Source organism: Penaeus vannamei, chromosome 25, assembly GCF_042767895.1.
Source record: "Penaeus vannamei isolate JL-2024 chromosome 25, ASM4276789v1, whole genome shotgun sequence".
Taxonomy (NCBI): Eukaryota; Metazoa; Arthropoda; class Malacostraca; order Decapoda; family Penaeidae; genus Penaeus; species Penaeus vannamei.
In genome coordinates, this window is record NC_091573.1 from 646,278 (window position 1) to 663,777 (window position 17,500).

At 32.4% G+C, this 17,500-nt stretch overlaps 3 protein-coding genes across 4 annotated transcripts in view; 2 read left to right on the top strand and 1 right to left on the bottom strand.

Annotated features, from left to right (window-relative positions):
- Unc-115a (Uncoordinated 115a) overlaps positions 1 to 5,054 on the top strand; it is a 374,086-nt gene extending 369,032 nt beyond the window's left edge. The window contains exon 19 of the mRNA XM_070138994.1: positions 1 to 5,054. This exon is cut by the window's left edge and continues 147 nt beyond it. The gene's annotated coding sequence lies outside the window, so the exon portion shown is untranslated.
- A 1,424-nt stretch (positions 5,055 to 6,478) lies between these two features.
- Positions 6,479 to 16,459, bottom strand: LOC113826043 (ADP-ribosylhydrolase ARH3). Of its 2 annotated transcripts, none has more exons than XM_027378906.2 (9): positions 16,425 to 16,459; positions 11,907 to 12,074; positions 11,559 to 11,658; positions 11,269 to 11,417; positions 10,284 to 10,414; positions 9,659 to 9,771; positions 8,711 to 8,906; positions 8,339 to 8,429; positions 6,479 to 8,202 (listed from the first exon to the last, which is right to left on the bottom strand). In XM_027378906.2, exons 2-9 carry the CDS (start codon positions 12,070 to 12,072, stop codon positions 8,078 to 8,080), a joined length of 1,071 nt encoding a protein of 356 aa, XP_027234707.2. In that variant the 5' UTR covers positions 12,073 to 12,074; positions 16,425 to 16,459; the 3' UTR covers positions 6,479 to 8,077. The 2 variants fall into 2 exon arrangements, with proteins under 2 accessions (XP_027234707.2, XP_069995096.1); XM_070138995.1 differs by lacking the exon at positions 16,425 to 16,459 and adding an exon at positions 13,477 to 13,548.
- A 306-nt stretch (positions 16,460 to 16,765) lies between these two features.
- The window catches only part of LOC113826061 (E3 ubiquitin-protein ligase E3D), a 2,383-nt gene continuing 1,648 nt past the window's right edge, over positions 16,766 to 17,500 (top strand). Inside the window, exon 1 of the mRNA XM_027378937.2 lies at positions 16,766 to 16,816. The gene's annotated coding sequence lies outside the window, so the exon portion shown is untranslated. The remainder of the gene's footprint in view (positions 16,817 to 17,500) is intronic.

Here is a 17,500-nt window from a genome sequence, read left to right on the forward strand (position 1 = left end):
AGTCATTTTACACAGTACTAGATTCCTTTTGTGAGGGAAACCATACCAACCACTCGGTTTTGTATTGGCTCAATCATTCACCTCTTCTTTTTTTTTTACGTTCAGTGAATAGTTGTCCATAAATGTATTACTGTAAGAACAATCAAAGATGAAGATTAAAAGCAACAACCGTAAATGTCATTCAAATTGATCTCTACAATCTGCATGCTTTTTAGATGAATTGTCAAATTTTTAGGAATACTTTAAAAAAATATATAAAAAAAAAAAAGAATAAAAAAATTACAATGTCTTATGTAGCAGAATAAACAATTGTTTAAATGTACATCACAAAAGATATCCAAGTCTCCACCTTCACAGTTGGGTTTTGGGTGATAATAGTTTTTAGTCCAAAGTCCACCAGATTAACAGGAATGATAAAAGTGTGTGGAAGGTGCTTTGATATATTCCACAGGCAGAGTATTTATAAAGAAAAACAAAAAAAGAAGGCAATATGTGTAGTGTTTTATATTGTTAGCAAATACTTCTGTTTAGGTTGAATTTCTGAATTGTAATTTTTGTACTTTTCACTCCTTTAGCAAACAAAATTTTTTTTGTCCATGTAGCCGAGAAATCTTAGTGGATCTTTTATCTAAATATATATATATATATATATTTTTAAGTGAAGTGATGGCTATGCAAAAACTCTTGAGAGCTGCTTTTCTAGCCGGAAAATTCCTCGACTGGGTGGGCATTGGTTGTGTACGATTGACCAGTGGACGAAAATACCTTGAATACCAGTTATCTGTGCTTGTAACTTTTCCCAGTTTCATATCTTCTAGTCCTTTATTATTATTATTATTATTATCTTTTTTATGTAATTCCAGTAGTTGAGGTCTAGAACTCTTTAGTAGGCCTTCCTTTGATATATTTATGTATGCTTCCTGATGCTTAAGTTTTTTTGTTTTTTTTTGTTTTTTTTTTTCTGGTGCTTTTGTTGGGCAGTGATCTACACGAATGTGGGGAAGGCATCATCGATTACCAGCTTTCATAACTACTTCTATAAGCCTTATTTTGCGTTATTTTGTAAATATGAAAACAGTCTCGTAGGAGAGTTGCCAAAGCTGACTATCTGTGGTTCCCCACATTGCATCTACACATCTAGAAATTATAGCAAGATCTGGGACATGTGCTACATTCTTTTAATCTCACCTGTATATTGACAATTGTAACTTGTCTGTAAATAGTGCCTCAATGAGCTTGAACTTTGGTGCGATCAGCGGTTGTGATTCATAGGTGGAACATTCTCCTCTCGACAGTACTGCCAAAGGGGCTTTCCCAGATCAGTATAATGTTTAAAGCTAAACTCACTTCCTTCCGGGGAGTTCCCTCCTGTTTTGAGATTTTTGTGAGGGGGGAAAAGGGGCATGTCAAATTTTATGTGTCTATTGAGAATAGTTTAGCGAATGCTGTTCTTTTGTTGTGGTGACCTTAGGAAGAAATTTCCTCACTTGATTGTTCCATCACATGCAAAACTTATGTGAGAATTGATGCTGCTGATCCCACCATGCCAGAACATGGTATTTACACCATATAATGGATTATTCTGCCCGAGGTGGGGGAAAATATGGTTGTCTGTTATCATTACTCTATTATGTTATTAGAATTGTGACATGGCAAGAAAATATCATTGGTTGTCTTGACTGCAGTGCTTTTTTAAATGACAACGTATATATTTTATATTTTAACCATTGTTACATGGATAAGTACCAGTAATAGATTTTAGCATTAAAAAAGAAAATGAGTTCTGAGGTTGTAAAGATGTTCCAGCCAGTAAGTGTTGTGCTAGTAAACCTGCTTGTATTGTTAGTCAGGCCTCCCCATCTACTTCCAAAAGAGGCAGTTTCAGCTTTTGGAGTGGAGCTGCTCTTCAGCAAGGGGTGGTCAGATGGACAAGAAAAGAGAAACTTTGTACACTTATAGAATAGAGATATAAAAAAAAGCCTCGATTTGTGCCTATTTTTCTCTGAATGTTAAAAAAATCAAGTTTCTTTGGTGCTTATGTCTTATTTCTTACAGTGAGCCAGGTCTTACTGTTATATTAGTGTGTAATCCAAACTTTCACTTTACCTGCTCAGTAAAACTAAACTTTTATGTTACAAGCCTTTTTTAGAAAAGATAATAGCGATGTGTAGTTATTTCTTCAAGGTGATGTTGATCAAAAAGAAATTTTATCAAAGAAACCACACTGTCATATCAGTCATTTCAAACAGTGAGTGTTGTAGGGGTATTAATTTTTTACATTATTAAGACCATATCAGGTAGAACTTACCCCTTTATATGTCCAGATCTTATAGGGACATAGTTTCCTAACTGAGCATATTATCAGATATAGAAAAAAAGAGAGTTCCATTCTAATGCCTTTGGATAGCTCATGTTACACTACTAGGGATGGGCAGGCCAGGGAGGGGAATTTTAATAATCTAAGCGAATTAGTCATGATATCCAGGTGTGGGTATGTCTTGTTAATTCGTTCCCCATCTTTGTTTTCATTATACAAGTAAACATGTTCTGATCCATGATTAATTTGTTCTTTGCTTTTGTCAAGCAGGTCTTCATGAAAACAGCTTAGTGTACAGAAATTGTATATATGAATGTTGTGTGTTTCCTTTCTTAATGCTCCTTACATTTCCATTTTTCAGTTCCCTACACAAAGAAATACATTATTAACTATTAGAATTAACTCTTTAAATTTTTTAGCATCAGTATAAAATTCCTGCATTCTAATGATACTAACAGATATTTTCTTGGTTGTATGCTATTATATAGCTTGTATTTTAATAATTAATTCCTGTTTTTGCCTTTTTTAGCACATGCTGGAAAAGACTTAGTTTCAGCATGAATTTTAAACAAGCACTCTTCAATATTTGTTATTTCTCCAGTTTGTTCATTTCTTTGTTATTACATATTTTGTCTATTTAAGAGTGCAGTAACGCATGGCTGAAATTGAAAATCTTTGCTATTGTATAGACAAGAAGCATTACTTGTTTAGATTATCAGCATAGAAACCAACCGTGTTTGATCGACAAGGGGATGTGACAATAGCATCCTTGCATGTGTCATTAGCACAACATTTAAAAACTACCTTTGTTTTTTCTGTGGTTTGTCTGTTTTTTAACTAAGCCTTGTGGACATTGTTCATTCTGAGGTCATTCTAGAAGATTAAGAAATATCTAGTGATGTGATAAACCTAATGTTACTAATCTTTTATGAATTCTGGTTGTGTTATGAGATTTGTTTAATGTTAGGGCAATGTGCCAAAAGTTGAAAGTCCTCAGGTATGAACGACATCCATAATGACATTTGCATGTTGGTAGCTTGCTTTCCCTCCTTTATTGAATATTTTAACATAAGGATCACTGTTAATAGTAGTAAATTATTAACATGGGCAAAGCAAGGGTGATGGTAGATGGTGTCACAGTCACAGGTTTGGTCAGTTGAAAATTCCTGGTGACTCCTGGGTCACCTCGGTTGAAACTTAAAATCAAAGACTGTTTTTTTCTTCTTCTTCTCTCATTATTAAAAAACAAAAAAAAACTAATAGAAATGTTTCTTGGAAAAAAGTAAAGAGAATTGTACAGAGAAGAAAATTTTAGATACATATTTATATTATAATGGTACCTGAAAAATGTTGATTGTGAGTGTTAAAAAAAAGGAAGAAGAATAAAACTGGCCCCTTCGAGCCACACTTTTGACACCCCTGTTATAAACAGCTCTTGGAATTTTGATTTGCCTTTTACTTTTTTATCATTATTATTATTTTTATAATTCATTGTGAGTTTCTGAAGACTTGCTTGACTCTTCAATGTAAATGGTCCAAATTTAATCTTAAACAGAAAAATTGATCATGAGGTTGTACATAAGAAATATTTAACCATTTAAGAATATAGAATTGGTTAAGAAAACCCACTTCTCACCTTTTGCTATACATCTGTTATTCAGTTTGCTGTATTTGTTATCAGTATTTACAATATTCAGTAATATATATATATTTTTCTTCATATCATTATGCATATATACCTATGTTCTATTTTTTTTTTCTTTTTTTTTTTTTTTAGATAGATAGATAATGATTCAGTTAGTGTGTGTTACCTTATTAGTTAGTCTGGCTGCTATATCATTTACCCTTATTTCACTTATGGAAAAAACTGGATTAATTGCAGAATAAAGTTATTGGAAAAAATGGAAGCTTTGCAGATGCTGTCCAATCTTTCTGCCAAGATATATGGAAAGATACATACATACCTTCATACATGCATTCATTCATCTCTCCAGCTGATATTGAAAGCCTTTTGAAATAGAAGTATATTCCAGTTATCAAGAAGTTTTTTAAAAATAAAGAACTCATAACTCAGGTGATTTAAATACATTGTTGATTTTCACTTACTTTTTTCCATCGTCCAATTACATGTGCTTCATTAAAATGTTACTCATCCCAGTCAATAAAAAAAATGTATGACAGATCTTATATGATTTGTCATTTTTAGCATATTATTGGGGTAGGAATTCCCCATCCATACATCTAATATTTCAGGTGTAATATGATACCCTTTTTGTATGTTTTTATTATTATTATAATTATGATTATCATCATTATTTTTTGTGCAGTGGTTGTTTGGGAAATTGTATGAGTGATGAGGGTTTGGACCAATTTTTTTTCTTTGCTTTTCCACTAAACACAGACAGTCCAGTCCTATATCAAAATAAATCTGTATAAAGTAAAATAATGAAAAATGATAATAAATAGAAATGAAAAAAGAAAGAGAGAGAATGAAATCCAATTGAAAGAGTGAGAGAGAGAGTGATAGAGAGAGAGAGAGAGAATCCATAGCAGATGTGGACATGATATTGGACTTACAGCATCCCACTGCACTCCAAGGACTTTCTGTTTTAGTAAGGGTACGAACCAATCCTATTTTGTACTTGTACTTGTGAGAGACTGATGATGCTTCAGTAACTGCTTGGGTTGCTATAGTCTGTAGAAACATATGGATAACCAATAATGACTTTGCTTGAAATGTGTTTGTTTTATTTACCACAATCTTTAATGTAAGACTTGAATATCAATAGTATTTTCATCAGCTTTTAGATTTTCTATAAATAAACTTATACAAACCTTAACTACACTAAATTACTGATGGAGAAACACCTATTGTCACAAATTTAAGAATTTTCTTATTGACAATAATCACATTTTACTGGAAAAAGAGGAAAGTAAGAAAAACATTCCAAAAGTGTCAGAAATTATAGGCACTACCAGACAGGTGGGAGAGGCCTTGGGACAAGCTGATATTGAATTATTTTATTTCCTTATAATCCCTGAAAGTTACCATTAATAGCACCCAAGTCTGGTAGAGGTATAAAGTGATAAATATGTGATCCAATATTACTTTTCATCATGTTTGATTCAAAGTTATAAAGTTTTCCTTCAAAGAAGCTACATAACCAGAGGAAACTAGAAGAATAAATGTCTATGTGATGTATACCTTGAGACTATAAGATTAATAACCCCTTCAATCTGGATGACATGACCATCACGTCATGAAAAAATCTGACTTGGGCAGGTGAAGTGAACATACTGTTGAGGGAAAATCCAGCAGCAAATTTGCTGTCATGAGCAAAGACACTACAAGTGCACAGACCTCTTGGAGGGTAATAGCTCATTTGGTGTTTAGAATGGGGCTTTTGCATTATTTCCATCGATAAACGAGTGTAGAATGTAGTCTGTGAACCATGAGTGGAAGAGCAATGGCTCTGAGAGGGTGCCATTTCCATGCCCAGCATCGTATTTCTGGTCACCATAACCTGACCAGCAGCACAGGTTGTGTAAGAGAAAATTGAATATAAAAAAAAGAGAGAGAGACAGAACAAGTTAACAAAATGTTGCATTCATTAATTTTCTTTCACTGGCTTATTTCCTACCTTTAGGGGGGAAATGGAGTCTGTGCAATGAAAAGTCTATTACCATCTGGATAAAGCAAATAAAATGACAAATATGGACATTGGAAAATGGAAAAAAGTAAAAACTTTTAGGCATAAACAGAAAATAACATCAGAAAGGGGAGACATTGAGTCTTGTCACTGCACACGAGTATTCACTTATGCTTGGCCTACAAGCCATGCACTGGCAGAACAGCCGCTCATATAAGTCTAATTGCCGTCAAGTAACTGTTTCAACTATTTACCCTTTTCCTTGATTTTTAAAAATATGTATAATTTATATTGTTAGTAATGTAAATAACAAATAATTATAATAAGAATAACTGCATCAATACTAATAGCAGTATTAAAAAAGTTTTTTCCCACAAATTCAAGTAAGATGAGAAAACAATACTATAGTGAACACATTTCCCTGGCAACTGTGGGTAAATCACTCTGTTAATTCACTTAAATGTAAGAATTAACCATAAGATTATGCAAAGGTAATAGAATTACACCAAAATATTTTTTTCTCTTTAATATGCCTGGGTAAATATGTACATCGCTTCACATTGTCTTTCCATTACAAACAAAAAAATTCAAAGTGCAGGGTGCTTTGAAGTTTTGTATCAAATTATTGAGCTGAATATATCCTACTCTGTATTTCAGCTGAATACAAAAATACTTCATCTGTTCTAATGTTCAAATGAATTGTATATAAAAGTGAGACTAGACAAAAAGCTGGATGATTTAAAGAAAGCCAACAAGAAAATCCTGATTGCAATTTAAAGATTTTAAGATTTCAGACCAAAAACAAAACATCTCACAAAAACACTGAATTTATCCTGGTATCCTTTACACTGAACTGCATTTACTATTTTTATAATCTAGTGTAGAATTTTGTGCTGTAGTCCTCAAAGTACCCAAGAGAGAATTTTTATAAAACAAATCTTTCTTCTTAAGCAGGTACATAGAAGTTCATTAAAGCTCATTACATAACAGGTCTAGGAATGTATTTAGTGGGTAAACCAGGAAATACTTTCACATATTTGTGGGATTTTCATATTCTAAACCTGTAAAATTGGGTAACTTTACATCTATATACTCCTGATATGTGACAATTAAAAAAACATACAAGTATTACATGGATCAGAGAATCTACAGCACTGCATTGGAGAGAATAAGTGCTAAAAGGGTCCTAAACAATTGTGCTGTGAGCTAGCATGTTCTTTGTACTCATCCCAAAGACATTGATGACATCTCTAGAACAGCAATTCAACATGGAAATGCAATGTAAAAAAGGTATGAATGGAAATTAATAACTTTATAGTGCAAGTAATGTAATTGAAATAATTCAAGCAACATCATCATCAAAACTAAATGTAATTCTAAAAAAAGACAGAACATCGAAGTGCTTGAAGCTAATTATTCATTCATACCTTTTCTATGTAAGTCACAGTGAAGTCTGCTCATGGAAATGTAATATATATTTACATAAATACCTTATACATTTTGAAAAATTGATATTTACATAGAAAATTTTCACACAACAAAAATTTGAGCAAACTACATACATGTAGGAAATTTTGAAACAGCTTAAATGGCTTTTAATTCAGTCATATGCCACAAAGGAACTCAATGAATCTCAATTCATGTATATCCCAAAATTAAGGTATATCAAATATAAAATCCACACATTCATTTCCTGGAAATTACAATCTCTTAGTCATAATAACAGTATACATTAAAATACATATGCCGTATTGCTAGACGTAAAAAGAATATGAGACAACACTGCACTAAAGTTATCACTTATATATACAATAAAAATCTTGAAAGCATATCTTTCGTAATTTGATTTTCTCAAAAAAGAGAATAAACAAAAACATGTTACTACTTAGTCATTGTCTGCATACACATCCTATGATAAGAAGTACCATTTATTCCCACACACTATCCAACTGATAGCCCCATTCTTCAATCTACATGGGAAATGACCTGTTTGCTAGTCATCTTCCCATCAATTATAGGCCTGGGTAGTACAGCGACCTTGCAGTCTGAATGTCACTCTAAAACTGTGAAGTGGGTAATACTAAATGCAAATTCTTCAACTAACAAATGTTCACGTCTCTGTTGATTTGGGCTTCCTCATCTTGAAGAGCTGATCAGCCTGTTCAATGGCATCTGACAGAGCCTCACAGTGCCTGTGAAAGCTCTCAGGGATTTCCGAAAAGCCATAATATGCACCTAGAGGGAAATCACACAGATTATACATTATAATACAAGACAGGGATATTACCTTTCTCATTTGTGGCATCAATCCTTTTTGACTACTTTTCCCATAATCACAACAACAAATTCTTTAGATATAGCCAAGACTCACCTGCAATACTTCCAGCCATGGATGCTATGGTGTCCGTGTCTCCACCAAGACTGATGGCATAGTGGATGGTCCTCAGGAAGGCATTATCAGACTAAAAGACAAAAAGAATAAAGTTAGCACATTCAAAGACTTATTGAAATAAAAAATAGTGGTAGGTATTGCACAAACCAATTGTTCTGATGCTGAATCTCTGAATACTGTTAGACTAATACTTGCATCATACTTTCACATCTGCTATTGAATTTCCAATATATTTTCAGCACAAAAAATAACAGATTGCTCCTAGGAATTACCTTAGATAAAAATTTCTAAAAATGTATTGTGCCAACGTTTCATCCTACATAATATCTAACTTCTTGCTTCTTTTCTTACCTCAATATTGGTGACAGGGTTTAAGGCTCTGATGAAGGAGTAAATAGCAGTTGGTACCGACATGTGGGCAGAGATGTAGACCCCAAGTGTGTCCTCTACTTGGCTTGGTGTCACTGAGTCGCCTTGTTCCATCAACTCTAAAAGTTTCTCCAGCTTCTTGACATATATAAAAGGATTCTCACCCTCATCTAGTATACTGAAGAGAGAGAGAATGAATGAATGAATGAATGAATGAATGAATGAATGAATGAATGAATGAATGAATAAATAAATAAATAAATAAATATAAATAAATAAATAAACAAACAAATACATAAATAAATAAACAAATAAATAAATAAATAAATAAAAGAAAGAAAGAAAGAAAAAAAGAGAACAAGAGAAATAGAAAAAGACAAAGAATAAAAGGGAAAAGTGAAAAGAGAGAAAGAACGGAGAGAGGAATGGAGAAGAGAGGGGCGAGAGAGAGAGGCATGCCACAGATTTTAAGAACATTTTTATTTTGTGATTCACTGTTCATATAAAAAAGGTAGAAACAACAGCAGAATGTACCTGTAAGCTTGGTTCAAAGGGATACAAAGGTAGAGACAGACAGGAGTGTTTGTGGGGGTTCACATGCCCTGATATGACTCAAGGAAGGGAGGTCAGGGATGCACCTCAAACCAGCCAGCGCAGATTAAATGTTTTGAAAGTTACATGTCAAGTTTGGATACATTCAACAGACTTTCAGATCTAGCATACAAGGCTGTTTCTTTGTGATGCTTGTGTGTTCACAGCTAGCTTATCTTAAGGCAATCCTTAAACATACCTAAATCATTGTCACTGTTACAGACAGCTTATGCATTTGACTGAAACGGGTCTAATAAAGAAAGTGAAAAGAGGAAAATGCTGGCTGGATTATGAAAGCAAGTGACTGAAGAAAACACACACATTCACTTGAACACTCACTCCTCATCCTTTGGTGCTTCCACAGTCTTCATTTTGGTGATGAGAGATTCTATGAATTTCACAGAATCTAGTTTGTTCGCAGGAGTGTGGAGTGCTTGGTGGACAGCCAGACACTATTGACAGATCACACATCAAAACTTTAAAAGTATGTATAAAACATTAAAGGGAATATTGAAAAATACATTAGCAGTTTTGGTGCTATGATTCACTGGCCTAATTCCTTGTTGAGATTTGAGATTTTTAACCCCGTTAAACTGTTCACATATCTAAGGCAGAAAATCTCAATGCACTTTTATCACAATAAATGCAATTGCAACTATCAATCTATAAAACCAGTTCCAGGAATTTTTACTTTTACTTTTCTATCATCATTACTGCTAGCTATATATATCACTAACTGTTGCAGGACCAAAGTCAAATATTTTATTTATAAGCAAATCGTACATATGATAATTACTATGGAAAAAGATTAAACAGAGAAAATCATAATCACTCACTGTTAATGTGGTAATCTGAATGGGTCTAACATAATTCAAGAATCAATAAGCGAGAAAGTTTCACCGCAATCTAGAATTCCACAGATAACAAGCCTTACGCCTTTACAAAAAAGCCACACTATTATCACCTGTAACACCGCTCCATTATAACCAAGCCTGTTGGCATGGGTCAGAAGAGAAGAGTCCTTAGCAATGTGAACTACCTCTTTGTCAGGGGCATCGTAACAGAAGAGCGCAACAGGAGCGATTCTCATGGCAGCTGTGGAGGCAAAATAAGTCTCGGGTGACTGCCTCCTTCTTTCACCAGCACAAAAATAAATCATTAGAATACCTTCTCTCCCCCTCATTCTAATATCTTTAAATTTCTTTTGACAAACTATGCATGCCTTTACAAATCAATTATTCATCATTATCATCATCATTATTATTACAATCATAATTATAATTGAAATTTTAATTACAATAACAATAATGATAATAATAATAATAAAATAATAATAATAATAATAATAATAACAATAATAATAATAATAATAATAATAATAGTAATAATAATAATATAATAATAACAATAATAATAACAACAATAATAACATCACAATAACAGTAAAAAAGTAACAAATATAATAGTAATAATAGTAATAACAATCATATTAATAATAACATAATCAAAAACAATATTAGTATTTATAATAACATAATGACAACATCAACAGCAATAATAACAATAATGATGATGATAATGATAATGATAATGATGATAAAAAGGATGATAATGATAATAATAACAATAATAATAATAATAATAACAATAATAATAATAATAATAACAATAATAATAATAATAATAATAATAAAAATAATAACAATAATAACAACAATAATAATAATGATAATAACATTAATAATAATATCAATAAAACAAGAATCATCCTTATCATCATCACAATAAAAATAATAAGATGAACAATAAAAATAATAAGAACAATAATAATGATGATGATGATTATGATGATCATGATCACGATGATGACTATCTTGATAAAGCACTATATCAGACAATAAAGATCAGATCGCCCATCTGCAACCCTACTCCACCCCTGAGCTCCTCACCTCCATTCCCATACGAGCCTCGGCCACCAAACTGAATCCCAGCGGGCGCATAGACATCCTGGAACTTTGTGGCGCGGAGAGCAGCGAAGACGTCAGTCACATTGGACCCATAACCTCTTTTGGGCTCGTTGTAGTACTCCTTCACAAATCTGTGCGGAGGAAATAGTAATAAAGATTCTGGTTTGTGACACTGACTACCTTAGTTTAAAAGGGAAGAAAAATAAATAAATAATAACAATAAAAATGCATGGTAGAAATTTCTTTACACAAATTGAATCAAAGAGACTCACCTTTTAGCCATGTCTGTTGCACAATAGCCTTTTTCATCTATCAGGGATTGTGCAACACATCTTGTCATGGCTGTGTCATCAGTGTACAACTTGTAGGGAACTGCAAGACATAATCTAGTTTATAAATATATATACATAAATAAAAAATAATAACAATCACTAAATATACATCTTAAAATATCAAACAAGTTTAGAAAACATATCCACAATTATACAAATACATATAGATGATATAGTTACAATTGTCATATTGTAATCAAAGCTTAAAATAATAGTAATGATAACAGCTAAAGTCAAAATATAAACACCTGGCTTTGAATTCATAGAAGCTACATACAACATACTTACCCTTGAGTGCAGGGTCTGCTAGCCTTCTGAAGTATGAGTTGAGGACAGAACGAGAGGCCCTTGATTCTCCCTCAAAGGGCGCCCCCAAGCAGTCCCCCATCAGTGCTCCTGCCATACTCCCTCGGAACTTCCCTGCCAGTCCCTCTACTGCCTCTACCACAGCCATACCTGTGTTTGGAAAGGAATTACAATTATCCTGGTCCAAGAATGAGTTGTGTGTATCAACTTATGAATAATAATTATCCTTCATGAGATTCCATAACTATATACTCATATTTTTAAAAAACATATTTTTCCTTGCTTCCTGATCGTCTGTTTCCCACTTCATCTCTAGATTATGATAATTACTTCAGAGTTAGATTCAACAACATATAGCTATATGAAAACAAAAATACATTTTGTTCAATCTTTGTTTTTATCATGAAAACAGCATCTAGGTGCAAATACATCCACACATTTTTTGCGTTCTTGGCAAATCAGTAACACTAAGGACAATACTGTCAAACATAAGTTGAAGCAAAAGATGGATAGTCATCTATCATTACAGGATATTGCTAATTTTCAAATCATTTACCAATGGTCTTATAATAATTGCACAGACAATACCATTTCCTATACTACTAATACACACACAATCTCAGAAGCTTCCTCAGTTTATTTGGCTTCCAAGAGTTAGTCCAACAGTCCTCCTACTTAAGGTTAATAAAGGGTAATCTAGCAAATCTTCTAGTCTTTTAGCTTTCTTTGTAATAGAAAAAAATCACTCTTGTCTCTTTAACTCAATAAATATCTAAGAACTTGTTTGCCAACCTTGGTCTTCATTACTGGAAAACATTTCCCTCACTATTGTCATTACTGATCCCAATGCAGCTTTGATTCTTAATATGCCTGGTCAGTTCTAATACTAATCTTTAACACCTGCACCATATTTTCACTCCAAGCCACAAGATATGCTTAGCAAAACAAGGTATAATGGAAAGAATGAAGAAATAATGATACCTGTTTTTTCATGGAGTTATGGATCCAAATGACTGGTAAATGAAATGAGATATTCTTATAGTATATAGTCTAAGGGAAAGTACTTTCTTAAAAATAAAATCAAAGGGAAATTTATCCTTCGGTTAGCCTAAAGAGAAATTAGTGGGGACCAAAAGCCATGCAATATGTACAGTAAAAGACTAGGCATATAATAACACAATCATATCAAGAATGTAGCTTGCGAATTATGCTGGCAACAAAAGGAATTAATACTTCATTTAATTTCATGTCAGCCAAAGCTGTTCTTATCATAAAAGCAAGAATATGTCTAAATTTTCATTACGAAAAACTTTTCACTAGCTGAGCATATTTTGGTCAACTGACTTCAGAATGAATACCTACACAAAGAAAAAATGGAAGCCAGCTTGGGAAGTCAGCCCTACCCTTCCCATGCATACCAAGATGTCAAGACCAAACACTGCATGTGAACCAACCCTCAAAAAATAAAAAATTATATTTCTCCTCTAAAATTAGTTTTGTTAATGCTATATATTAACCTTTTCAAAAGCGCAAAATCAGTAATAGCTCTCACCATGGCTTTTACGAATGAGGTTCTTCAAGATCATGTTGCTGTTATCCTAATGCTAGTCAGGCCTCCTGCACTTCTCTGTATCAGTCAAACATATTATCATCAAAATAATTTTCTCATCTTTGAAATTTTGTATATTTCAAAAAGTTATTCTGCATATCATTTTCATACCTTTTTATAGTATCTTTGATTTTCTTAAAATTACTACCATTTTTGTCATAATTTCTGATCTTTCTATCTTCAATTCCCAGTACCTTAATGCAACTAACAATATCTCATAAGAAATTAAAAAAAGCATAATGTATTTCCTTATTAACTGAAATGTGTATTTTATATTTTCTTATATCACTGATGGCCACTGGTAAATATATTCAATACTATAAGAATGATAGAAAATGACAGAAAGAGTAGTAACAGAAAATAGGAAGAGTAAAAAATCAAGTTAAACATATCTGTTCATATAAATGTTCTCCTGCAATATAATGAGTGACAGATTATAGTTTGAAGATTCCCATAAATACAAAAAGAAAAAAAAATTATATGACTTCAGTTTCACACTATTTATGCATCCATACATGTTGCATATGATTTTAGCTTATTCATTTTGTGTACACATACATGTTTCCACAAATGCTCAATCATACCTGTTCACCTTTTTCCTTAATTTTTTGTAAACTTTCTACCTCATCTTAATTGCTATTATTATTGTTGACTACAAAGTTCCTTCATCGTGTGCCTGTTAGCCAATTACTATTGAGATGTCTCATGTTGCAGCTAAGTATCACAATAATAAGTCTAAAACCCTATAAAAGAAGAAAGAAGTATCACAATATTATCATGCCAGTGTCTTTAATTTATACACTACATATATTTCATAATTACTTTGATGCATAGATAACTTATCTGCAACTAGTAAGCACAAAAACATCTTTAATAACAACAATATAGTCCCATAAAATTACATACAAACTATTTTATGATCACCAACAAATATCATTGTTTATATACGAATGCTTTTGTGATGTCATCTCATCCTGCTTGCCGATGTGCAAATATGGGTGAGATGGATCAGAAGAAAGAACTTGTCTCAGATGCCAAAATCAGAGTTCCGAATGATGAAAACATCCCTCCATCTTCTCCAGCTTGTTATATGAGAAGTTCAAAATGCAGCTTTAGTTTCCTATGTTTTGCATACAACTAGGAAATGTTTGTTTTATATATTATACATTTGGAATGACAAAAACAATGGTAACTATGATGTATAACTACCTAAACATAAAGCTAAATAATAACATTTTATCAAAATAATGATGCTGGAAGATGCCATAAAAACAGGAAAGAAAATATAATGCAAATATTCATATCAGCCAGATCTGGAATATGAAAATGCAACAAAAATAAATAACCTTGTGAAATGAAATAAACAGAAATAACAAAACAACTGCCTTCAAAACAAATGTTTCTAATACTTATTGAAGAAGAAGAAGAAGAAGAAGTAGAAGAAGTAGAAGAAGTAGAAGAAGTAGCAGAAGTAGTAGAAGTAGAAGTAGAAGTAGAAGTAGAAGTAGAAGTAGAAGTAGAAGTAGAAGTAGAAGTAGAAGTAGAAGTAGAAGTAGAAGTAGAAGTAGAAGTAGAAGTAGAAGTAGAAGTAGAAGTAGAAGTAGAAGTAGAAGTAGAAGTAGAAGTAGAAGTAGAAGTAGAAGTAGAAGTAGAAGTAGAAGTAGAAGTAGAAGTAGAAGTAGAAGTAGAAGTAGAAGTAGAAGTAGAAGTAGAAGTAGAAGTAGAAGTAGAAGTAGAAGTAGAAGTAGAAGTAGAAGTAGAAGTAGAAGTAGAAGTAGAAGTAGAAGTAGAAGTAGAAGTAGAAGAAGAAGAAGAAGAAGAAGAAGAAATATATATGTATATATATAACTTTGCAGGATTACAAGCACCATACAACTGATCATATAAATCAACAGACATATCCACTTCTTCCCCTATCTTGAAGCTTTCATTTGTAATTCAAAGGGTTTATATCATCCATTTATCCCAGTTACTTTACCATGTATTTTTCCCTGAATTCATCATACTTTTTTACATCATCTATATTGTCTTTTCATGTCTCTTGGCAAATTATGGTTCTCAATAAATTTGTTATTATTTCACATATAATTCTCTCAAACTCTGTGGAAAAAATGTCAAAACTAATGTTTTTGTATAAACTACAATTAACTTGCAGAATAATTGTGAGCAATTCAAATAAAAAAAAATAGTATATAATTCTACTTGGGAACAAATTTACCACATTCTTTAAAGTATGGATGCACTCGAAACAGGTGAAGTCCCCTACTCCATGTCACAAAATCTAGTCAACAATCTTAGTTGCTGTGACTAGGCATGGTTCAAGGGGAGGGTTATGAGGGGCTCAGCTCCTACTGCATAGGTTTTGTAACTCCTTTCATGCATCTTCAACTTACCGGCAACTGACAAACACAAATATCTCTTTGAGAACATCAAAAAAGGGCCATAAAATTAGCAATCACTTTCTTGTGGTTGCCTGCAACTGTTATTGTTTACATAAAATGTTACTGTGACGTTCTCATCCTGCTCGCCCAGCTTCCGAGAGCGAGAAGGACGAGAAGGACAATTTGTCCAACTTCTTTGGACGAGCAGGACGATAAGTTGCGAACGCAGCATTAAGCTGTGAGCAACGCTTTTAGTAAACCTTTTCCTTTTCGTGGTGTTACTGTTCGTACCTGTAGATTATTTCTGGTACAAACGACTGCAACTTTTAATTTTCTACGGGAATATCATCTTCAATTTGCCCTATCTCAGTGCGTCCATACCATAAAGATTAACAATGCTTTCTTTTCTGCCTTCATATTTATCTTAATATCCTTCACGCCACAGAATAATCCAAAACAAGCCATAAAACGACGTAAAAAAATAAAATTAATTCCGATAATTCAACTAACCGGATGAGTTTCTTGGTTGTGGATGTGAACAAAGAACAGAGAGCGTTTACGTTTAGTTTTATTATTGTATTTTGAAAATCTTCGTTCATATTTTTTGTTTGAAATTTCTATATTCGATTTCTGAGAAAAAAATCTTCACTTGATATATAGATAATGAATCAAGTTAATGAATCAATTTAAAGTATTAATTTGATGCGAAATATCTTACATTAACTGAACATTTTAAATCACAATCACAGTAAATATATTCACTAATATATAAGTAATTATGCAATTCGTGAATATTGTTTCCTGTTACTAAGATATAAGATAACAGAAAATTAACTTTGAATGCACAGTCTTATTTACAAACAAAACAAAAATTCGTTCACATACACTTGGTGGAACACATGGTAAGGAGTTTTGTTTTCCATTAAATATGCTTATTGGCGATAATTATTTTAAGACTGTTATTTAACTATGATAAGTATCTACAGGAATGCACGGGTTATACTTTTATTTATGTGATGAATTGATTATGAAATGTGTAGACTTTATGGGTAGGGTAGCAGAGGACCCAATGTATTTGCTTTATATGGATCAAGGCTAGAAATATATGCATATATATATTTATATCATTCCTAAATCATTGTTGATACTTAGAATTAAAGATAGAAGTTATTTATTGCTAAATATTGGTAGGCGGTAGACAATTTATGTATTTTTACTCATAGGCCTTGAGTAGATGTTCAGATATGTACCTCTTTCAATGTTATTGTCAAACCTGCAAATTCTCAAAGTAAAAAATCTTTTTTTCTTGACTCGACAGTTGCTAATTGTGAATTATATCATGAATAAATGATGTGTGCAATAATCAGGGAGATTATAACATGAACTCTGTTACTAATTATTAGTTGGGATTATTGAAATGGGTACAAAGGTATATGAAGGTTGAAAGTATTAAAGGTTGCGTTTTGTTCATATAAAATAATAGACTTTGGCAGTACTAAATTATGTGGTAGGCTTATGTGACTGAACAAGATAATAAAAGGAATTTTCTATTTAGCCGTCCTTACCCTTGACGCATTCAGCATAGC